We start from the raw sequence: 25,295 nt of genomic DNA, 5'->3' as shown, positions 1-25,295 counted from the left end.
TTGAAAAAAAAAAATGTTTAGGTTCACAACCTCTTTAAAGCCTGCTAGGGGCGCCGGACCTATTGCAGTCTATTGGGGGGGGGTTTGGCATCCCACGTGGTTAGAGCAGAGGCGCTGATTGGCGGCCTTCTGTGTGTCATCGGGGCGCAGAGCAATGCGCCCCGACACTCCCACTTCTAGTCCTGTGATTGGTCCAGACTCCAGCCTGGACCAATCATTCAGGACTCCCGTCTGACGTCGTCGTGGGGGCGGTGCGTGCGTCAGTCACTCTGACTCACTCACCTTCCCGGTTCCTGCCCGCTGTCAGAGCGAGGAGGATCAGCGTGGAGACGTCTCGAGTCAGCCAGGAACAGGTAAGTGAAGCAGCTGCCTCCTGTGTGTCTCCTCTGCTGCCGGCCGCCACTGATTCTGGGCACTAAAACATTCTGCAGCAGTAAATTTGTGCTCATCACACTTCATGTCTGCTGTATCCCTACATATCAAAGGATAATGTCTGCTGCAATGCCTGGCTGAATGCGACAGCACTGTAGTTCTTTTTAATGACTACTCGAGCAAAGCAGACATAGCATGACTCTAGCAGCTGACCCCATTTTTAACAAAGGATATGCTAATTTTTTGTTTGTTTACTCCCTTTATTGTCCTATTTGTTTAGATTTGCCAGGTTCTTGTTGTGATTTGTTGCTATTAAATTGCCACCCTGTTAAACTAACTAAGGATTGCTAATAAGGGTTTTCGCTACATGAGCTCTTATAAATGGTTTCTAATGCCACTAAGAAATGGAGAACTTGCAACTCACTGGTGAATGCAGGTCAGGTGTCGGGAGGCTTGGGATGGATGAGAGATCACGGTGACATGGAATTCTCTAATGACTTTCTGGAGTTAGTTGTCTCTCTAGTCCTGGTTGGGTTCATGTGGCTTCCAGCTGCAGATATTGGATTACTATAGAGCAGCAGGAACTGTCACTTGCGGCAATGACAACTGAGAAGCTGCTGCAGGATATTGCACTTTACATGTCTGATCTGTGTGCTCTCTTCATTATACATGTCTGATCTGTGTGCTCTCTTCATTATACATGACTGATCTGTGTGCTCTCTTCATTATACATGTCTGATCTGTGTGCTCTGGTCACTGCATTGAAAGGGGGCACGCTGGTCACTGCATTGAAAGGGGGCACGTTGGTCACTGTGCATTGAAAGGGGGCACGCTGGTCACTGTGCATTGAAAGGGGGCACGCTGGTCACTGTGCATTGAAAGGGGGCACGCTGGTCACTGTGCATTGAAGTGGGGAACACTATACCTTGATTACTGAAGGCCCCTTTTATCACATTTTTTTGACCTCAAAGTCACGCAATTTTTTACAGCATTTTTTGCTGCAAAGCAATGCCTATTACATTTTTCTGTTTGCGCCCCCCCAAAAATTTTGAGCACCAGCGCCACTGCTCTGGATCAATCCTAGACCTGATGCTGGCTCAGCCTCTCAGTGAGCCGCTGAGAGACTGAGCCAGCCGCTCCATCCCCCTCCACAGCCTGGCATACTAGTGAACGCTGGAGGGGCAGAGCAGTGACTGAAAATCACAGACCAAGCACTAAACGATCAGCGGTCTCCGATTGGTCAGCTTTTGGTCTTAGAAGTGGTGGGGGGACAGACGCAGCTGGGATCAGTGCTGCATCCACCTAGGTTGGTATAAATATTTTAGAAACCCGAATTTCTCTTTTAACATTACACTAGCACAAATGGGTTACTTCCAGGAGCTGAGATTACCTCCAGCATAGCTGGCAAGATTTGGGAGAAATTTTATTCATTGGTAGAAAACGTGCCCAAAACTCTTCCAAAGCCCCTGGGCACATTAGTCATTATCCATTTCAGTTATGTACATGCTTTATTTAAACTTGATTCATGTGATACATATTCCTTCTGGGTTCTTCAGGCAAAATTTTTAAAGTGATTGTAAAGTCTTTTTTTTCTATTAAAATAACAAATATTTTATACTTACCTCCACTGTGCAGTAGTTTTGGACAGGGCAGCCCGGATCCTCCTCTTCTCGGGTCCCTGGCTGAAGCTCCTGGCCCCTCTCTCCTGTTGAGTGCCCCCACAGCAAGCAGCTTGCAATAGGGGCACCCGAGCTGAGCTGCAGCTCCGTGTATCCATTCAGACACAGATCTGCCATTCTTTCCTGATTGGCTGAGTTGATTAACAGTAGTGGGAGCCAATGGTGCTTCTGCTGTGTCTCAGCCAATCAGGAGAGAGAGTCCTGGACGGCTGAGGCGCTCGTGGACATCGCTGGATAGAAAAGGGGCTCAGGTAAGTATTAGGAGGCTAAGGGGAGCTGCTGCACACAGAAGGATTTTATCTTCATGCATAGAATGCATGAAGATAAAAAAAAACCTTCTGACTTTACAACACCTTTAAAAATTACCCCAAATTGCATACAAGCCAGTGCGGGTGGATCAAGCCTGCTTTTCTGTTACACAAAGCCACAGGATTCCATTGTGAATTACAACCTTGAGAACCATGCAGGCCAATGATCAACGACCTAAGTACTAATGACATCAATAGTTGTAGAGTGATGTGCCATCCCTGGAACTCACTGTTGGCTACTGACCTCTTTGAGCGGCCAACTTCCGGGTCTTGATTGCCAGCCACTGTCATTGGCCAGGCCAAGATGATGTCACTCCTGCACTTGTGGGGTTTCCGCCAGATTCAGCATTGCCAAATTTGTGAAGTCCACTGTACAGGAGTGGACAGGCAGGTAAGTAGCTTTAATGCAGAAGAGACAAAGCATGTCGGTCCAGACATTTTCATTTTGGAGCCTAAAGTTCCACTAGAAGAAGGAGTTAAAGAGGACACTGGCCGCCTGCACAGTGCAATTGTTTGCCCTCTCCTTCCCCCTCTCAGTCAGTACTGGGGTCAAATAAGCGGAGCGAGGGGGAGAAAATAAGGGGAAAAGAGAGCTGGGATAATAGTCAGTACCAGTGTGCAAAGTTTTATTTTCTATGAATAAATCACCTCTAATGTTGGGTGTCCTCCATGTGCGGATGCTGCTGTTGGGTGTCCTCCACGTTTGGATGCTGCTCCCTTATGTAAAGCTTTAAGTTTAGTTTTTTACAAGTCTGTGCAAAATTTTTGACTGAAAAAAGGTTGATAAACACTGCATTACCCAACAAAAGAACAATCTTTTCTGTATAATGTTTAGTGGCAATCTGTTCAGACTTATTCAAGGGAACCTGTAGCATGTAAAACAAGTGGGCTTCCACCACTGACCTCTCCCAAAAAAAAAAAAAAAAAGGCTGATTTCCAGGCTACTATGCTGACCCAGCAGGTTCAATACCTTGAGCCTCTGACCCAGATAGCCTCTAGCCTCCCAATAAAGCCTCTATCCAAAACTAAAAAAAAAAAAAAAAAAAAAAAAAAAAAAAGGCATGACAAATGAATATGACTTAAATGTATATGTGTCATTTCTAAACAGAGTAAGAATTGCCCAGTAATTAGAGAAAGAATAAAGAAAGAACATTACAATAGTAGATTCTTTTGTTAAAAAAAACAAAAAAAAAAAACCTTAATTTCATCAGACAGACATTCTCCCCCAAGACATAATCAATCAAGCAAATCAAATGTGACACCGATCTCCAACTATACAGTCGGAAAAGGGATATCCCTGAAACTAGATCCTGAATCTGAGGAGAAGGCATTGTGTAACAAGCATTAACGTTCTCCATTAATAAACTTACACTTGCAAAGGAATTCTGTACTGAGAAACATTTAGAGGCTGCTATTGCTGAGCTCCCCCTAAAAATACTTTTTTCTGGTGGACTCTTCGAAAAAAAAAAAAAAAAAAAATCATGTAGATAGGAATGACAGAATTAGCTTGACTCTCCTAATTTGCATGCTTGTTGTGAGTCTCTGCTTAATAAAACGATTGAATCATCATCATAACATCAAGGCAACTAAAGCCTCGTACACACGCAATGAATTTCCGCCGACCGGTCGTCCGTCTTTTGTCCAGAGTGGGGTCTGTGTGTTGGAATGTGCTCTAGACTGCACACGAATTTTCCCGCACGACAGAATTCTACTTCAGAAGTGATGTCATGTGTTGGATTGCTTTCTTTGTGTTCTTTCATCTCTGAGCATGCTTAGTCTTGCTCATAAGATTTTTCCCCATCGAAATCTGTACTAATGAGACGAAAATCGGACGTGTTTTGACGGTCGACAAAAATTTTATAGCCTGCACACCAGGATTTTTTTGCCCGAAAAGTCGGAGTTGGTTGTCGGAAGCACCATACTAACAAGCCAAAAATTGGCAAATCGGTCGTCGGATGAAATTTTACGGCCGAATTTCTACTCGTGTGTACAGGGCATAACACTTTCAGAAGTAAGGTTAGCAATGATAGCCTCCATAATCTCAGCAGGTTTTCCACCCCAACCAAACATATGGACTGCAATACATTACCAGCATTCGGCTCCTCTGATGTCTTGAATAACATTTTCTCTTGCAGTTGCCAGGTTAACTAAACAGCTCAGGGTGAGGCAGGAAAAACAACCCAAAAAAAGGCCACATCGTACGTTACTGTGTTTATTGTGGAGTGAGCCAATTAAAGTGATTCTACGGTTTATTTTTTTAAAAAATAATAATGTTGTTATATTTTACTGGTTTTGCACAGAACTGCTCCAACCCTCTTCTTCTGGGGTCCCCCACCGGAGCTCTTGCCTCCTCCTCTTCAGCAAGTGCCCTTATAGGAGTCACTTGTGCAGGCTCCATTCCAAGCAGTGCTGCCTGCATCCATAGACAGAGAGAGAAAGAGAAAGCAGAAAGAGCCGCTATTCTTGATTGATTGAGATCAGGAGATCAGGCTAAGGTACGTATTTGGGGAGAGAGATTTGGTCACAGAATGTTTTAGTTCTTAATGCAGAGAATACATAAAAAAGGTAAAAACCTTAAGCTTTTAAATACTACTTTAAAATATCGTAGCCTACAACTAAGCAAGCAAGCAATAAAAAAAAAAAAACCCTTATAAAAGCAAAATGCACCTAAACGCTTGTGCAATACGAGTCATTATGAGTGTTTGTTTCTGCCACAGGTTTTTTCAGGCACCTAGTGTCCACTGACCCTAAACAGGAATTGCTGTATTGAGTAAAGATGCTCAAATCCTTTAGTAAATAACCTCCCTAGCGGTCTGATTATGCCCGGATTTCTGTGCTAAAAGCGGTAAATTCTTTTGCATGGAAATCTGTTGTTCTACATTTTAAAACTCACCTTCCCCTGCGATCCCCTGCCGTCCTCCCGCTGTGTGCTTGGCAGATGCCAGCACCTGTCTTCCGGTTCCCTTGCCTGCGAGCGTTGCGACGTAACGGATTACACTGTATCATGCCATTTCACCACAGGATTTCACCTGGTGACTTTTCCAGTGCCCTGCCTGTGCTTTTCCAGGGCTTTGTGCCTGGAAAACTGAGAACGACCATGGCGTCCAAAAATAATTCTTTTTGCGCAAAAGCGATTTTAGACGAACTGGAAAACAGCGACAGCGTAACGGAGTTACTTGAAGAACTGAGCGATACGATTCGTGGGAAAATTCGTCATCAGGTACGGAAAGGGACAACAGCGACGATTCTGATGTCTCTTTCTGGCAAATTCTGAAGAATCATTTGATATACTTCCCAAATTCCACAACTACGTGCCAGAAAGAGACATCAGAATCGTCGCGGTCGTTACCTTCCATACCTGATGACGAATTTTCCCATGAATCGCTATCGCTCAGTTCTTCAAGTAACTCCGTTTCGCTGTCGCTGTTTTCCAGTTCGTCTACAATCGCTTTTGCGCAAAAAAGATTGCTTTGTGGACGCCATGGTCCTTCAAAATTTTCCAGGCACAAAGCACTGGAAAAGCACAGGCAGGGCACTGGAAAAGTCACCAGGTGAAATCCTGTGGTGAAATGGCATGATACAGTGTAATCTGTTTGGATCACAGCTTTGCATCATGTCATTTGTGTTTTTTACACTTTTGAATTTGCCACTGGTTCCACCCCCCTGCGTCGCAAAGCTCGTAGGGAGGGAACCGGAAGGCAAGTGTCGGCAATCGGCCGTGCACAAAGCGGGGAGAGACTGTGAGGACCCTGGGGGAGCGCAGGGAAGGTGAGTAACATTCTGGGATAATCCCGAGTGTGGCTCAGGGTTACCTCTTTTGGTACTGAAAGTTAACCCCGAGCCACACTCGGGAATACCGCTAGGGAGGTTAATTAGTAAATGTCTCCCTATCTTGCACTAACCATGACTAAATATCCTGAAACAGGTGTATGGAAGCTGGAATAAAATTTGCTAACAGCCATTGTGCCCTGGAAACACTGCTCACTACAGGGATATAAAAGACGTCACTTCACACACTATCTTAAAAAGATTGTAAAGACTCCTTTTTAAAAAAAAAAAAAAAAAATACATGTTATACTTACCTCCTCTGTGCAGCTGCTTCTTCTTGGGTCCCTCTTTGCTCCTTTGGCCTTTCCCTCCTATCGAGTGCCCCCACAGCAAGCAGCTTGCTATGGGGGTACCCGAGCTGAGCTGAAACTCTGTGTCCATTCAGACACAGAGCTGTGGTTCGGCCCCGCCCCCTCCCTCCCAATTGGCTAACTGACTTTGATTGACAGGCGCAGGAGCCAATGACACCATGGCTGTGTCTCAGCCTATCAGGAGGGAAGAGTCCCGGATAGCCGAGGGACTCGTGGGCATCGCTGGATAGAGATGAGGCTCAGGTAAGTATTAGGGGGGACTGAGGGGAGGCTGCTTCACACAAAATGCTTTTTATCCTATTGCCTAGAATGCATTAAAATAAAAAAAAAATCTTCTGTCTTTCCAGCTCCTTTAAATAAGAGTACTGAAACCATTTTTTGTTGATGCTTTTTTTTGGGGGGGGGGGGGTATTACAGAAGTTAGCCCCGGTTCACACTAGGGCGACCTGTGAGGCGACCTGGTCGCCTCACAGGTCGCCGCAGGTCGCCTCCCATAGGGAAGCTACGGACCCGTTCTAATAGGAGCGACACAAGTCGCTCCGACCTAGAAAAAGGGTCCGGAGCTTCTTTGGGGCGACCAGGAGGCGACCGACATAGACTTCAATGTTATGAAGTCTGTGGCGGCCGCTCCGAGGTCGCGGCGCGCTGCTCGCACCGCGATCTCGGAGGTCGCCCCTGAAAGTAGCGTCGCGCCAGTGTGAACCGGCGCTAAAAGGGAACCTACTGTTTTAACAAGTTAGTTGAATAACACTACTCAACCCAAAAATGTGTATTTCCGTTATCTTTTTCTACAGGAGTTCAGATTAATTTTCTCCTTTAGATTTTCTTAAAATGAAAACGAACGATGAAACCAATACTTGATACTTTTATTGCCAGTGGTAGGTGGGCAAGCTGGGAATTCAGATGTGGAGATGTCCACTCTAGAATCCCTAAAGGTCTGTACACACAATAAGACAATTGGAAGTAACATTTTGTCCGAACGATCTGCCGATTTTCGGATCGTGCTTTGGACAGCCGATAACTAATTTTTGTAAGACAAAAGCTGAATGTGCAGGCTATAAAATTTCTATCGTACGTTAACACAACTTTTTTTTAGTTAGTACAGTTTTCGTCAGAAAAAAAACCATAAGAGCAAGACTACGCATACTCGGAAACGAAAGAATACATACAAAACAATTCAACACATTACATCACTTCTGAAGTTGAATACATCACTTCTGAAGTTGAATACATCACTTCTGAAGTTGAATTCTTTCGTAGGAGAATCTTTGTATGAGAGTAACCTCTTCAATTTCGATTTGAGACAAGCATGCAACAAAAAAAAACGGACGAAGGTTTGTCCGATAATGAGATCGTGTGTACGAGGCTTTAGAGATGTAATCTCAATCAAAACATCTCAATCAAAACTAAAATTGGGTGGACTGGTCCATTAATTGTACTGATACGAGAGGAGAGGTGATTGAGCTGAGAGAGTCTGAAGGCAAACAGGTTTTGCTTTGGTCTCTTTTTACAAAATGTATGTTTGTATCATTGGTGCATCCTTTTTTAAATGTTTATTTGTAAAATACTGATGATTAAGAATATAAAATACAGAATATTTATGCGTAGTGGGAGAAAATGCTGACCATTGTAGCAAATTTTGTACTACATAATAACATTATTCATTGTTTAGTGGAAAAGATATTGCTTTATGTAAATCCCTGAACTGCTATATGAACAACAACACTTTTATTGGTGACAGATATTTAAGGGTTTATATTAATGTGTGTTAACACTATTTCATGGCAGCCAATAATTATTAATGGGCTTTCATAACACAGCCTGACGTTCCGAAAAGCAAACTGGACCCTTTTTTGTAACGCAACTACTGTGCGTTAGGTCATTCTGCAATGCAGGTGCAGAAACATGGAAAAGTTACAGCAAAAGAAAAAAAAAAAAAAAAAAGACAGTAGTCCATCGAGTCTGCCCATTTATTTGTTCATTAACTTTTTTGTCCAATTATAGATCTGTGTTTGTCCCAAGCATGTTTGGAGCCAATTACTGATGACTGACTCACTACTTCTGCTGGAAGTTTATTCAAAGCATCAACTACTTTGTTACCCATCTCTGGACTCTTTGTATCTTATCCATATCTCTTTGTAAGGGAGGCCTCCAGAACTGGACACAGTATTCTGGAGGCCTCAGGCGTTTTTCCTTAGTGCATTGGAGTGCCATTCAAAAAGAAATGCATAGCAATGCCTGTAAAGTGTGATGCTGCACATTTCACTAAAGCACTCATTGAAGCCCAGTGCTATTACATGGCAATAGTGTAAATAGGTCCTAAAGATTAGTAAACACTTTACTTAACACCAGTACCCTAGTCAATGTATCCAGGCTCATGCACCCGATACAATTTGGGGTGGGCAACTATATGGCAGGTGAGGTTTAATGTTGAGAAATGTAAAGGAATGCACTTGGGTGCCAGAAACCAGAAAGCAAGCTACTCACTAGGAGGGGGGGGGGGGGGGGGGACCTCTGGGTGAGTCTAAGATGCAAAAGGACCTGGGGGTACTGGTAGACAACAGGCTTGGCAGTGGCATGCAATGCCAAGCCGCTGAAAGCAAAGCCAACAGAATACTGGGATGTATAAAAAATGGGATTCACTCCAGAAATAAAGAGATTATTCTCCCTCTCTACAAGACTCTGGTCCGGCCACATCTGGAGTATGCTGTCCAGTTCTGGGCACCGGTCCTCAGGAAGGATGTGCTGGAACTGTAAAGAGTCCAGAGTAGGGCAACAAAGATAATTAGGGGAATGGAGGACATCAGCTATGAGGAAAGACTACAAGCACTGAACTTATTCTCTCTGGAGAAGAGACGATTGAGGGGGGGGTATGATATCAATGTACAAATACTGTACTGGTGACCCTAGCATAAGGAACAAACTATTCAGAGAAAGGGAATACAATAAGACACGTGGTCACTCACTAAAAGTAGAGGAAAGGCAGTTTAACTTTAAAATACGTAGGGGGTTCTTCACTGTAAGAGCGGTAAGGATGTGGAATTCTCTTCCACAAACAGTCGTATCAGCAGGGAGCATCGATAGTTTCAAAAAACTATTAGATGGGCACCTTAAAGACCACAACATACAGGGGTATACAATGTACGGTTAACAGCAAACACACACACATCATAGGTTGAACTGGATGGACTGATGTCGTTTTTCAACCTCACTAACTATGTAACCCAGGCTAAGATGTAATGTGCCACTATTGGACCCCAGCAATTGACAAACACTTTATGCAAGTCAACAGACTTTTTTTTTTTTTTTGGAGCAAATGTAAAAATCAGGGAGATTTAATATTTAGGAAATACTGAAATCTACAATACTACAGTATATATTCCTTTGAGCCAAAAAAGTATGCGTTAGTGCACTGAAAAGCATTGCATTTCCCATGTTTGTGAAACTTCCCAGATGCAGTCACATCTGCAAGCTGTCACACACCACAGAAATTTAAGCAATCTCTCATTAAAACACACATACATTTTATGATGCAATACAAAACAGTCTTCTACAGTCCTTTTTTTTTTTATTCTTTCACCTGTAGAAGCTAAACTGTCACTTTATGATGTAACCTTACATTAGAATTGAGTAACTCATGGCGGTGCTTGCTGCTTTTTTTTTTGTATTTTGTGAGGCTACGTTCACACTTGAGCGTGGCATATTTAGGTGATTTTATGGGCATTTTTTTCATGCTTTTTTTTGGGCACATATATTATTTAAGGAGGTATCTGAAAACTGCATGTAACGTACATTTTCTTAAGCGCTCATCTTGAAATCTACAGGGGTCAAAAAAGCCCAGATCTACCTGAAAAGAAGCTCCTGTACTTTTGAAGCAACAGGTGCCTCGGTACTCGGATGTGAACAGGTGCCACTTAAAATAATAGGATTTTGTACTGTTGAGGGTATTATAGCATCAAGATTTGTGCTTAGGTGTGAATGGGACCTAAAAGCCCCAAGTGCTACAACTTTGCAAAACACCTAGCTAGCGCAGTATATAATGCGGGCCAGCAATTAAAAAAAAAAAAAATTGTTTAAATTAATCACTTAACCACTTTAGGTCTGCTCACATTGCTGCTACTGCAGCAATGTGGCTCGTTATCGTCCAGCGACGTAGTACTACGTCGCTGGACTCCTCCCCCTGTAGGCGGCGCTCGCGCGCCGCCGGAGGCTCTCTCCCGCTGTATTCAGTCTCAGCGGGAGTCGGGCCAGGGGAGGAGCGGTGGCGATCGCCGCTGCCCCGATCGTCGGGGTATCGAGTGTGGAGATCCGCCCGCTTGTGCAAACAGAGCGGGCGGATCTCCCAAGTTGACAGGCAGGGACAGATAGCATGGTTCAGCATAGCTAAACATGCGATCTGTCCCTGACTCACTCAGTCACCTCCCCCCACACACGTTAGTAAGCACCAGGCATACATTAGCCCCTCCCTCTCCAATAAAATTAACCCCTTCCCTGCCAGTGTCATTTTTACAGTAACAGTGCATATATATAGCACTGATTACTGCAGTAATGTCACTGGTACCCCCAAAAGTGTCAAAAATGTCAGTCAAGGGTCCGATCTGTCCTCCGCAATGTCGCAGTCCCACAAGAAAAAAAAAAAAAAAAAAACCGCAGATCGCCGCCATTACTCATTAAAAAAAAAAAAAAACACCAAAAATGACAGAAATCTTTCCCTTAGTTGGTAAACGCAATAACTTTTGCGCAAACCAATCAAAATACGCTTATTGTGATTTTTTTTACCAAACATAGGTAGCAGAAACAAATTGGCCAAAAATTTAAAAAAAAATTTGATTTTTACATTTTTTTTGGGGGGGAATTTCATATAAAAAAAATGTTAAAAATATTGTTATTTTTTCAAAATAAACGCTCTTTTTTTGTTTATAGCGCAAAAAGTAAAAATCGCACAGGTGATCAAATCCCACCAAAAGAAAGCTCTGTTTGTGGGAAAAAAAGGACGTAAATTTCGTTTGGGTACGGCATCGCATGACCGCGCAATTGTCAGTTAAATTCGCACAGTGCCGAATCGCAAAAAAGTGGCCCAGACGTAAGACAGCAAAATCCTCTAGTGGTAAAGTGGTTAAGGACCAGGCCTATTTCTGACACATGTTGTTTAGAAGTCAAAATCAGTATTTTTTGCTAGAAAATTACTTAGAACCCCCAAAATTATAAATATTTCTTGTCAGCCAAGACTCTGGGGAATAAAATGTCTGTCATTGAAATATTTTCTGGCATGCGGTATTTGCACAGCGGTCTTTCAAACGCAAACTTCACTGAATCTAAAAAAAAAAAAAATCTAAACAGTAAAAGTTGGCCAAGTTTTTTGTATATTGTGAAAGATGATGTCACGCAGAGTAAACAGATACTGCACATGTTACGGTTTAAAATTGCTCACACTCATGGAATGGCGACAAAGTACGGTACTAAAAAATCTCCATAGGCGACACTTTAACAATTTTTAACAGTTACCAGTTAACAGTTACAGAGGTGGTCTTGTACTAGAATTATTGCTCTTGCTCTGACGATCGTAGCAATACCTGACGTGTGATTTGAACACCATTTACATTTGCAAGCGCAACTTATGTATGCATTTTCTTAGGTGCGTGAGCTCACAGGGACAGAGACGCTTTAAAATTGTATTTTTTTTCTAATGAATTTTTTTATTTTTAACAATGTTCCTAAAAAAAAAAAAAAAATATATGATCACTTTTTTTGCTGTCACAAAGAATGTAATGCCAATCCCTTGTGACAGTAAACAGACCTCTCTAATGCACTTCAAAGTATTCAAAATGCCAAAACCGGCATTTTTGAATACTATCAGTTTTTTTTAAATCAGTGCCATTAGCAGCCAAGTAAACTGGAAGTGACGTCGGGACCTTGCTTCCGGGTTACTTGATCGAAAACCCAATCAAAGCCGAATCTGGCTTCGTTCAGGACTCTAACCAGCCAGTAGACTGGTTGCTTAGGTCTCCCAGTGGGACGGGAGACCCGGGCAGAGCGGCGAAATGGGGGAGGGTGGTAACGTCCCCTCCTGATTGCTGTGATAACGGCCGAGCAGATTCTGAGTATCTCCTGAAAGCCGACTGCTGGCTCTAAAAAAAAAAAAAAGAAAAAAAAAAAAAAAGGACCAGGATTGACGCCTGCAGCTGCAGGCATCACCCTGGTACAACCACTTCTTCAAGCCGACGTACAGGTACCTTGGTTTGCGGGAAGTGGTTAAATCTGAATTTATAACTTTAGGCCCCTTTCACATGGACTGTCCGATCAGGTCTGCTTGTCAGTTTTTTCAGGTGAACCTGATTGGACCCTCCAGTCACCCCATGGAGCAGCAGAAGTCAGCCGTGTCCCTGGCCGCTATCTGATCTGATCCTGTCCACAAAATCCAGAAGGATGGACTGGATAAGATCGGATAAAAATGGACAGGCGGTCTGTTTTCACCCGATCTCCCCACAGAGGAGAGCAGGTCAATATTTGTCTCCACTTTGCACATTGAGTGGAGATGGAGCGGTCATCCACCTGCTCAGCGGAGCGATCCCCGCTAAACAAGCGGATCCCACAAAACTGAGGCGCCTGGGTGAAAGGGGATTTAACACTGTGCCGTTTTGCTTCCAGGTTGCAGTCTAAGGCTTGGTCTACACCTATACAGTTTGCTTTTGATCGGTTCCTGAAGTGCGTTTTGCATTTTGCACACGTGTTTTTGACATGCTTTTCACACTTTTTTTATGCGTTTAGCATTTATTTATTTTTTATTTTTATTTAGATTTTCATTTATTTTTGGCAAATCTGTTGTTGGGCAGATTGAAAAAAGCAATTCATGGTAAAAGTAGTGCTTGTCTGCAGCTTCTCCATTTAAAGTCTACTAAACCAAAAAAAGCACTGTTTTGCATTTAAGAACGTCCCTGACCCTTTCCAAAAACACAGCGGCTGAATAAAGCATAGATGTGAATGTGTCCATAGGAAACCATGTTAATTGAATTGTAGAGTTTTCTGCAAAAAGCACCAAAAATCGCATTATGTGAACCAAGCCTTACATTGCTGCATCCAGAAAGGAAACATAATCATATATACAAGTCCAGACATAGTGCCAATGACAGGAGATGATAATAAACACACATTGTATCCGTGTTACAGTGATTATCACACACCTGACAAAATTTGCTGGTGTACAGATGTCACAACAGGGCCATGCAGAACTGCTCAATTATTATTTGCGCTCTTCCCCTGCAGATTTGGAGTTCATTTCAGCAAAGACGGAGTAACTTTACTGAGTTAGTCTGTTTAAAAAGGGATACTACGGCTATGTTCACACTTGTTGTGTTGCCAGAATGCAGCAAATCCCACAAAAATGCTTTGCTCTTTTACAGAGGCACAGCAGTGCCACCCCCATGCATCGCATTGCTAATGCACGCACATCGCAAAACGCATTGTACTCCGGTACCATGCTTTTAGGAGCGGCACATTTTTTTTAAATGTCGCAGGCAGGCACCATCCTCCAACATAAGGTTTGATCACTAGGAAGCAGATCCAGCATGGATAATGGGCATGTGCATTTACCATACAAACTATACATAGCAAACATGATCATACATTGATTAGATGATTTGAGAAGGTTCTCATTCATTCAGCCCATAGTATACATAGTTACCAGTCTGTCACATTCAGCTGGACTTGTCTGTAATACTTAAAGTGGTAACAAACCCCAAACCAAAAACGTATTATACTGTAGCTTAGCAAACATTACATGTGGTGTCTGCATTCGTTTTCCCCATTTCAGGCTTTTTCCCCTCTCTTTTCACCTGGTTGAATCTGGCCAGTAACACACCTCCTGTATTAAGGATTATTTACACCACAAGTCCACAACACATCCGTTAATACATGCTTGTTGTGTTGCTGCGCGTTGCATAATGTGGTAATGTGTTGCAATGCATTGGTGTGCATTTTACATTGGTTGCATTTAATTTGTTTTTTGCCTTGCAGTACATTGCGTTTATGCATGTTTGTGCATATATGTAAATGCATCGCTTTGTATTGCATGTCATACTTTTTTCCAGCGCTATATAAATGCAACATAAAGCAATGGTAGGAATTGCATTCATAGAGAATTTTTTATTTTTTGGTTGCCAACTTGTGTTTGGAATGCACTCACAAATGCACCCCAGTGCATATTGTGTGAATGAACCCTTAGAATGCCTTCACTGTGAATAAAGGCGCACATAGGCACCTTAGAACAGCAGCATTGTTAATTTGGGGGAAGAAAAGCGTTAAGCCTCGTACACACGCGTCGAAAATTGGCAGGGAATTTTCGTCCGACGACCGATCTGTCGATTTTCGGCTTGTTAGTATGATGCTTCCGACAACCAACTCCAACGTTTCGGCCGAAAAAAAAATCTGGTGTGCAGACTATAAAATTTTTGTTGGCCGTCAACACAATTTTCGTGCAGTCAGTACAGATTTCGACAGGGAAAAATCTGATCAGCAAGTCTGGGCATGCTCAGAGAAGAAAGAACACAAAGAAAGCAAACCAACACGACATCACTTCTGAAGTAGAATTTTGTTGGGCGAGAAAATTCGTGTGCAGTCTAGGCACATTCCAACCAACAAAACACCACTCTGGACAAAAGACGGACGATCGGTCGGCCGATAATCGTTGCGTGTGTACGGGGCTTTAGGCTCCTTTCACACAGGCGCAGTGTGCCCGATGGAGTCCGTTTTGCTCAGTGGGGGATCAGCGGATGACAGCTCCATCTCCGCTCTGTGTGCAAAGACAGAGCTGTCAGATCCCCGCTCTCCTCTACGGGAGATCGGATAATAACGAACCGCCTGTCCATTTTCATCAGATCTTATCCGATCGTCCAGACGGATGGAAAATAGGGTTTCCATCCGTCCGGATTTCACGGACAGGATCGGGATCGGAGCGCAGCGGGTGTCAGAGGAGATGTCTCCGCTGACATCCGCTGCCCCATAGGGCTGCATGGAGCATCCGATCCGGTCCGCCTGAAAAACTGACAGGTGGACCGGATCGGAAAGCCCGTGTGAAAGGGACCTTAGATGTACTAGCAGATTTAAATACACTTACAAACTGAGGCCAAATTTTTGCTCACACTATAATCAGTTACAGCAAACTGTTTTTTTTTTTTCTTTTGGGATAAAGTTTTTGCATAAGTAAATAAAAGCTAATCATTGAAGGCACCCATCAGTGGTAAATGGTTTGTCTCAATCTTCTAACTGCTACATCTGCAGGACACCTTGAAAAACAACAGACTTACTGGTTGTATCACCAGATAAAAAGTAGAAGAAAGAAATCCTACAAAAGAAAACAAATGCAGCAATCACATCTAAGACCCCTTTCACACATGCGGACCCTTCATTTAATCAGTTCAGTCACATCAAAATGGATGAAGTATTCATCAGTTTTTCATCCAATTTTCATCAGTGCTCATCAGTTTTTTTTACATCCACTGCCAATGCAAAAACGGATGAAAAACTGACCATTGGCCAGTTTACATCTGTTTTTCGTCCGATCCATTTTTTTAAACAGAAGAAAAACGGAGCTTTGATCAGTTTCAAAAAAACGGATGACGATGGATGCGATGTAAACTGGTGTAAATGAATGATCATCAATATACATCCGTTTTTCCATAGAGAATGCATTGATGTCTGTTTTTTTATCCGTCAACAGATGGATGAAAAACAGACATCATGTGTGAAAGGGGCCTTAGGCTCCAGTCACACCTGGGATCGGAATCACGGGCAGAATCGGGTGATTTATCGCATGACAACTGTGGCAAAAAAAAAAAAAAAAATATCACACTGCATTTGAGGTGCCATTAAGAAATAATGGTATTGGACACATGTCCCACGTTTTGCTATGATTCATGGAATTACGGGCAAAATTGCAGGTTCTTCCTGTGATTCCGGAATGCCCAGGTGGGAATGGAGCCTAATCATACCATGCAACCATTACAGAACAAAAACAGGTTATTTACATAAACCCGATCTGTGTGCTTAAAGAAAAAAAAACTAAAAAGGTGGGGGGTGATTTAAAATAAAGAAATAAATAATACATTGGCCCTGATTTGTATATGTGTAGGACAGCTGCTTTTTTAATCCAAATTGCATAAACATTGTACAAGGAATAATGCTAGTGATTTTAAAAAACCTATAGGGTGCTAAGCAATTACTATTCGGAAGTCTCCGGAAGTTTTCTGAAAATCATTCATTGATCTAAAGCATTTGGGAAGTAGCAAATACGTCAACTAAACTGTATGTAATGACTCGTCAACCCCTCATGAGCTGGGGTCATCTGCCAAGACAGAGCTTCACTCCTGTCAGAAACCCAGCTTGTCCAAATCGGTTATTTCACGGTTATGAATGAACCAATTTTGGCGAATTAGTCAGATTGGACACATAATAAAATGTATTCTACGGCAAACCGAGGATGGTGGGAAGGAAAGGAGTTTGTAAGCTCCTTTGGGCCCGAGAGTGATGACCACAGCTTGGCGTTTCCTTTATAGTGTTACATAATGTTGTCACAAAATAAACATCTTCAACAAATAATAATAATAATAATATGCATCATTAATTAAATGACCAGCAAACTGTTTCTTCATTATACTTTTTTTTTTTTCCAAAACATTATACTTCTATTTTGAGATCAGTCTGGCCCTGTTGCACAATATTCATTGTTTGATACTTTGATAGACTTGATGAATATTTGTAAGCCTCTGTACCTATCATAACATTTTTACCTTAATTTAAAATAAATAAAATAAAAAATAAAAAGTTACTAGCAAAGTTTCATGGAAGTACAAGCCAGACTGATCCAACCTAAAACATATTTCTATTTACCCAAAACAATGTGATGGACAACCTGCTGCATGTACAAAAAAAATAAAAATAAAAAAAGGTAGCAGCCAAACTTTTAAAATGCAAAAATAGAACCATTTATAAAAGCAATAGATCCAAGCACAGACTTTGTAGGAGGCATGCTGGGAGCAGTAGTCATACAGTAGATGTAGGAGGCATGCTGGGAGCAGTAGTCATACAGTAGATGGGGGAGCAGTAGTCATACAGTAGATGTAGGAGGCATGCTGGGAGTAGTAGTCATACAGTAGATGGGGAGAAGTAGTCATATAGTAGATGTAGGAGGCATGCTGGGAGTAGTAGTCATACAGTAGATGAGGGAATAGGAGTCATACAGTAGATGGGGGAGCAGTAGTCATACAGTAGATGTAGGAGGCATGCTGGGAGCAGTAGTCATACAGTAGATGTAGGAGGCATGCTGGGAGCAGTAGTCATACAGTAGATGGGGGAGCAGTAGATGTAGGAGGCATGCTGGGAGTAGTAGTCATACAGTAGATGGGGAGAAGTAGTCATACAGTAGATGTAGGAGGCATGCTGGGAGTAGTAGTCATACAGTAGATGAGGGAATAGGAGTCATACAGTAGATGGGGGAGCAGTAGTCATACAGTAGATGTAGGAGGCATGCTGGGAGCAGTAGTCATACAGTAGATGGGGGAGCAGTAGTCATACAGTAGATGTAGGAGGCATGCTGGGAGTAGTAGTCATACAGTAGATGTAGGAGGCATGCTGGGAGTAGTAGTCATACAGTAGATGTAGGAGGCATGCTGGGAGCAGTAGTCATACAGTAGATGGGGGAGCAGTAGTCATACAGTAGATGTAGGAGGCATGCTGGGAGCAGTAGTCATACAGTAGATAGGGGAGAAGTAGTCATACAGTAGATGTAGGAGGCATGCTGGGAGCAGTAGTCATACAGTAGATGGGGGAGCAGTAGTCATATAGTAGATGTAGGAGGCATGCTGGGAGTAGTAGTCATACAGTAGATGGGGGGACTGTTTCCAGAAGGTCTCTGCAAAGTTCAGACATGCTGGCATTTGTGATCCCCAGTATATGAACCTTCTACCTGGATTGTATGGTGCCAAGCTGTTTTAGCTCACCCACCTTTCCAGAGGGCACGTACCTGTGTTGGATGTGACCAGAAGCCCCAATAGGAGGAGTATTCTCTGCTCCATGAACCCAGGTGTGTAGAGTTTACAAAGTATAGTCCCAGCTCTGCAAGTTCCAGGATGAGATAATCCGTGTCAGACTGTGGGCTCAGTACCATTCCTGGCACAATGAGAGCTCCTTGCTGAATGCACGACTTGTCAGAGCACAGCACAGCGCAGACATCCTACTGATCTGGATGGGGAGTCATCAGTACAAGCTGATATACAGCTGGTGGAGGACAGGCGCCTCCCACAGGATGCCAGCATCACTACCACTCTGCAGTCCTGCCTGGGAATCAAGCAATGAATGAACCATACTGTACATTGAATATTTTAGCACAGCTATAGACTATGAAAAAAATAAATAAAGAAACTCTTGCACCATTTCCTTCAGGACTTGGATCCTGGTTTTTGTCCCCCACCAGGGCTCACTGACACTTATGTGTGCATTACATGGTCATCTATATGTGCTGGGGTACACTGTGCCAAGGCAAGCTATTCATAATCAATGGACTGGAAATGCCTCTCAACAAGACAAAAAAAAAAAACAAAAAAGCAAAAACACACAACACATTTGCATTTTTTTTTGTATTTTTGACAATGAAACACAAGCAGCTGCATACACTTTATAGAGTAGAAATTCTGTTTGTCCCGAAGTAACAATTACCTCTAAGCAACTATTTAGAAAGTCCATAAGTCCAAGTACATAAATGGCTAAAAGCTAGAGGAGGAAGCCATCCTGAGAGAGTGTCCAAACTCTGTAAGATAGACAAAAAAAGGGGAAGGAGAGGGTGAATGTAAGGTCCCTTGCACAGCTGTCCCCTCAGTCGTCGGCGGCTGGTGCTCAAAAATTTTTTTTTTTGGGGGGGGGGGGGGGGCGCAAACAGTAAAAATCGAATAGGCATTGCTTTGCGGCAAAAAAAGCATGACTTTGAGGTCACAAAAGTGTGAAAGGGGCCTTCAGTAATCAAAGTATAGTGTGCCCCCTTTCAATGCAGAGTTACTACAGCGTGCCCCCTTTCAATGCAGAGTTACTACAGCGTGCCCCCATTCAATGCAGAGTTACTACAGCGTGCCCCCATTCAATGCAGAGTCACCACAGTGTGCCCCCATTCAATGCAGAGTCACCACAGCGTGCCCCCATTAAATGCAGAGTTACTAAAGCGTGCCCCCATTCAATGCAGAGTTACTACAGCGTGCCCCCATTCAATGCAGAGTTACTACAGCGTGCCCCCATTCAATGCAGAGTTACTACAGCATGCCCCCATTCAATGCAGAGTTACCACAGCATGTCCCCATTCAATGCAGTGACCAGTGTAACCCCCATCAATGCAGTGACCAGCGTAACCCCCATCAATGCAGTGACCAGCATGCCCCCCCATCAATATAGTGACCAGCGTGCCCCCCATCAATGCAGTGACCAGCGTGCCCCCCATCAATATAGTGACCAGCGTGCCTTGTCCCCTTCAATGCAGAGAGACTTACCTCCAGTGGCGGCTTATCCTCAGTCCCCCAGCGTCTCCTCCCGCCTCCTCCTCGGCCAATGGCATGCGTTCGCCTTTCGGCCAATCAGGAAGCGGGTCTCGGACCCGCTCCCTGATTGGCCAGGAGGAGGATCCGTGTGACAATAGCAAATTTGAATTTGCTATTGTCACACAATGGGTGGGCTCGGGGCGCAATGCTCTGCGCCCCGGGTCCACCCTCTTCTGAAGCCTATTAGAGCCTCTGGTTCTAATCAGGTGATTAAAAAAAAAACCCATTGAACTCCATGTGTCCGGCGCCCCGCATGCAGATTAGGGGGCCAGACGCAAGGATAGGGGAGGGTGGAGCCCCTGCGCCCCCAAAGCACCAACCGCCACTGGTCGATTTTTCTCAGCGAGGATCGATCCGCCGATCCCCGCTGAGCAGGCAGATGACAGCTCCGTCTCCGCTCTGTGTTCGGAGACGTAGGTGTCAGATCCCCGCTGTCCTCTATGGGGGAATCGGATCATCCGATCCGCCCGATGGATAGAAAATAGGGTTTCCATCCGTCCGGATTTGACGGACAGGATCGGATCGGATGTCAGCGGACATGTCTCCGCTGACATCCGCTGCCCCATAGAGATGCATGGGGCATCCGTTCAGATCCGCCTGAAAAACTGACAGGCAGATCTGAACGGTCTGTATGTGTGAAAGGGGCCTTAGGGTCTTTTCACACGAGTGGTCTGCTCGGTGGACTCCGCTTTGCTCAGCAGGGGATCACTCCGCTGATCCTGGCAGAGCAAGAGGATGACGGGTCCGTCTCTGCTTACTGTGCAGAGCGGAGACAGACACAATCCCATTCTCCCCTATGGGGAAATCAGGGGGAAACAGACAGCCTGTCCATTTTCACCCGATCTTATCCGATTCGATCCTCCAGATGGATGGAAAATAGGGTCACCAGACTGGTTCCGATAGAAAGGTGTCAGAACCAGGGCTGCTTTTAGAAACCATGGAGCCCCATACAGCCTGACAGCACGCAACCCCCTGAAAATCTTGAAACAATATTTTCACTAAGAATGCACAAAAATCGCTATTAGCGGACACATAACATAACTTACTAAATTCCCGCAAAATCAGTCGAACATCTCAACAAATTCGGCTTCAAAAATCAAAGGAGCTGGGTGGAAAATGATCAGCTAAACAGTGACTGCATCCAACCAGATGCAGTCACTGTCTGGGTATTCAGACAGCCACGGCTGCCGCTATCCAAATACAAAAGCCACCAGTGGAGATTCCATCATCTGCTTTGTGTGGATGGGGGGGGGGGGGAGTTGAGGGATTTCCCTCTTTTGGGACTAACCAAGAGATGGCTAGCCTTAGTCTGTACAATCTAGTCTAAAGTGTGGCAATCCAACAATTCTTTCAGAGAATACAGTGATAAAAAAGTACACTGCAGACACATTTGGAATAAAATATTTAGAAAACATCATTAGACATTGACCGTTCTGCTGAGTACTGTGACCTCTGTTGTGTTGCTGATGGCAGTGACGGGCTATAGGTTTTTGTAGGTAGTAAAAATCCTGGGTAAAACAACTACTTAGGAGTAGGGATGATCGAACTTTTCAAAAGTTCGGTTCGGCCAGAACATCCGAACTTCCCGAAGAACTGCCTCCAAAGAACCCCAAAAAATGCCCAAAAAAACACCTGCTGCAAAAACACCGGGGCGTTTTTTTTTTTTTGGCGCAGGCATTTTTTTGGGGTTCTTTGGAGGCAGGCAAAACATCTGAACTTCTGTATAGGGGTATATATATATATATACACACACACTTATATGTGTTTTACAATTACACATATATAGGTGTGATAGGAGCGGAGCCTTATTGGTGTTAATTATTTAATTAGCGCAAGTATAGTGTTCTGCTCCTTTCACACCTATATATGTTCAGGTGTATATATACAGACATGCGTGTGTATATATACCTCCTATACACATGTTCAGATGTCATGGCTGACTCCAAACATGTCCTCAAAAAATCCCTATAAACGCCTGCAGCCAAAAAGCAGGCTGACCGGTGAGAAGCCATATCAGTGCTCTGAAAGTGACATAAGAGAAACGATCTTTTCTCTATAGCGGTCACCCTGATATGGAAGGGTTTTGTCACCCTGCCATAGCAGTCAGAGTCAGTTAACCCTACACTACACTACAGGCCCCTTACACTTAACACTTTCCCTACAGAAACTGAATAATTAAAGCTAACTATAGTGGAAAATAGCACCCTAACTACACTAGATATCCCTTTCCTCACACTAATAATTGCTAAATGACACTTTGTAGCAGAAGTAACAGAACTGCTTCCACTCTCTTCCATGTCCCTGTATAGCAATGCTAGGAATTTGGCGGGGGCCATCTTATATACTGGGGGGCGTATTCACTAATGATTGGACTATGGACCCCCTAGTCACTCCAATCACATTCCTAGCATTCTCCTGCCCCCTCAATTGGCTTTTACTGATGGTTCTGGTCCAATCACGGGCTTTTAAATCCCATTTCCTGAACCATTGCATTTTGGCCGGTTCTGGTTGCCGAATTCCGAACTTTTTCAGCAAAAAGTTCTAAATTCGGCCGAACCTCGAACAGCCAATGTTCGGGTCGAACCGATGGTCGACCCGAACCGTTCGATCATCCCTACTTAGGAGGCATTACAATGTGGAGAATTCTGAATCATGTGGAGAAAAGCTGGAAATCCTCTACATGTATGTAGTGGGGGATTCTACACTGACCACCAATGTAATGGGGAAATTTACGCTGATGTAAGGGGAATTTACATTGATTACCATGTAAAAGGAGATTTTTCACCAATCACCAATATACAGAGGGATTTCTACACTGGCCACCAATGTTTGAGGGGATTTACACTGACAACCAATGTAAGAGGGCATCCTACACTGATCCCCAATGTAACCGGGACACTTACACTGACCTCAACACAACAGGAGTATTTACATCAACCACCAATGTAATTGAGACATACACTGACAAGCGATGTAACAGGTTTATTTACAGTACACTCCCTCATCTCTCTGCTAATCTATGCATTCCCATCTCCCTCTCTGTACAACTTTGCATGTCAAACTTCTGTGCTACCTTCTGCACCCCAACCCCCCCCCCCCCCCCCACTCTACCAAGCTCTGCACCAAAACCCCCTCTGCTAACCTCTGCACTCCAAACCTCTTTCTGTTCAACTCTGCCCCCCCCAAACCCCTCCTCTGCTAACCACTGCCCCCCAGACCCCTTCACTACTAACCTTTGCACCCCAAATCCCATGTCTGTTAACCTCTTTCCCCCAAACCCCTACTTTTCTAACCTCTGCACCCCAAATCCCCCCTCTCCTCTACTGACCTCTGCCCCCAAACCTCTCCTCTACTAAACACTGCCCCCCAAACCTCTCCTCTACTAACCTCTGTCCCCCAAACCTCTCCTCTACTAAACTCTGCACCTCTAATCCCACCTCTGCTAACTTCTGCACTCCAGCCTCCCCTTCCCATTCAACTCTGCACCTCAAACACCACTTCTGCACCTCAAACCCCCCTTTCTGTTTCCCTCCACATGCCCCCTATGCTCACCTTTGCGCCCAAACCTTCCCTCTGCTTATCTTTGTACCCTAAGGCCCCTTTTAGTAGGGTTGTGGACTCTGTCAAGTGGATCCGCCTGCTCAGCAGGCAGATGACAGGTCAGTGTCCACTCCACTATGCAGAGCGGACACAGTGCGCCTTTCTCTATGGGGCAGTCATATGGAAATGGACTGCCTGTCTGTTTCCATCCTATTGTCATCTAATTCAATCCGCCGGATGGATGGGGAACAGATCCTCATCCATCTGTTTTTAGTGGACAGAACTGGATCGGATGCCAGCGGGTGTCAGAGGCCACATGTCTACTAATATCCGCCACTCCATAAAGAGCTATGGATGGTCCAATTGGGTCCGCCTGAAAAATTTACAGGTGGACCCAATCGGTCCGTCAGTGTGAAAAGGACAAAATGGTGATCCCTTCACTGTGTACCCCTGCGCCCTACATGTTCACCTTTACTTCCCAAGCAATAATCCCCTTCACTCTACTCACCTCTGCTGCAGGGCTGAACGACTTTGTGAGTACAGTATCTGGTGGCAGGCTCAATGGGTTTACAAGTGGCTGTTTACATCCTCTAGGTGGGAAACATTCAGAAGGGGGGGGGGGGTGATTTGCATATGAATGCCCATTGATATCCAGCCTAATTTACATATATACACCTGCGTGAACTGCAAAAAAATAGCGGGCGATTTAAATGAGAATGCCAACCCTGGAAGTTATTTACAGAACAATGCCCTGGGTGTCTCTCCCTCCAGCAGCTGAAAACTGAAGGGAGAAGGAGAAACAGGCTTTGGGCTGCTGCAGAGAACTGCCCAGAGCATCGTTCTGCTGCCGCATCAATCCCCCTCCCTGTTCGGGCTCTCCTGTGTGCCGGGCCCCCTACAGGAGCACTGGTGGTCATCCCCGTAATTGGCGGTGTTCCGTGAGAATTACCTACCCTGTGAGAATTACCTACCCCTCGTCACTTCCGGCCAGAAGCATCTGAGCAGCGCAGCAGTGCGCATGCTCAGAGCCCCGGATACCTAATGGCAGAACAGAGGAGCTTACTAGTGCGCATGCGCACTAGTATAAAACGATCACGGTGTACCGTGAAAAAAACCTACCGACGCGGCGCTTACCTAAAACAGCTGTGCTGACATACGAGTCATCCCCGCTCCTGTCCCGGTCACTTCCCTGCTCTCGGCAAGTAAATATAAAAGCGGCTTTCGGCTCAGTGATTTATGTTTTCATACAGCCGCCGCCGCTTTTATATTTACTATCCGAGAGCAGGGAAGTGACCGGGACAGGAGCGGAGATGATTCGTATTTCAGCACAGCTGTTTTAATGTACCCGCTGCATTACATACAGTGCCGAGCACCGGAAGTGACGAGGGGTAGGTTTTTCTCACGGGTAGGTAATTCTCACGGAACAGCGGCCCTGGTCAGAACACACAGTGCATCGCAGTTTGTTGTGTATAGAGTTGCATAGCCTTAGACCGAACAGGGTGCCCATGTGACCCGTGTCCACAGCCCAAAGTGCCTACAATGAGCACATGAGCATCAGAGAAATGGAAGAAGGTAGCCTGGTCTGATGAATTCAAGAATGGTTTGAGAAACACAACAATGAGTTTGGGGTGTTTACTTGGCTTACATACATATACTGTACAGTATAGCTATGCTGGGCTTGAT

General features: G+C 44.3%; 1 protein-coding gene across 1 annotated transcript in view; it reads right to left on the bottom strand.

The window, feature by feature from the left end:
- Nucleotides 1-18,698, bottom strand: part of EDN3 (endothelin 3) — a 268,908-nt gene extending 250,210 nt beyond the window's left edge. The window contains exon 1 of the mRNA XM_082272933.1: nt 18,515-18,698. Within this exon, the coding sequence (XP_082129059.1) occupies nt 18,515-18,566 (52 nt within the window). The 5' untranslated portion in view covers nt 18,567-18,698. The remainder of the gene's footprint in view (nt 1-18,514) is intronic.
- Nucleotides 18,699-25,295: the final 6,597 nt, after the last annotated feature.

The sequence above is a fragment of the Pelophylax lessonae genome (genome assembly GCF_965119305.1).
Source record: "Pelophylax lessonae genome assembly, chromosome: 11".
Classification (NCBI taxonomy): Eukaryota; Metazoa; Chordata; class Amphibia; order Anura; family Ranidae; genus Pelophylax; species Pelophylax lessonae.
The sequence above is the reverse complement of the archived record's forward strand: the minus strand, read 5'-3'. Positions and strand labels throughout refer to the sequence as shown.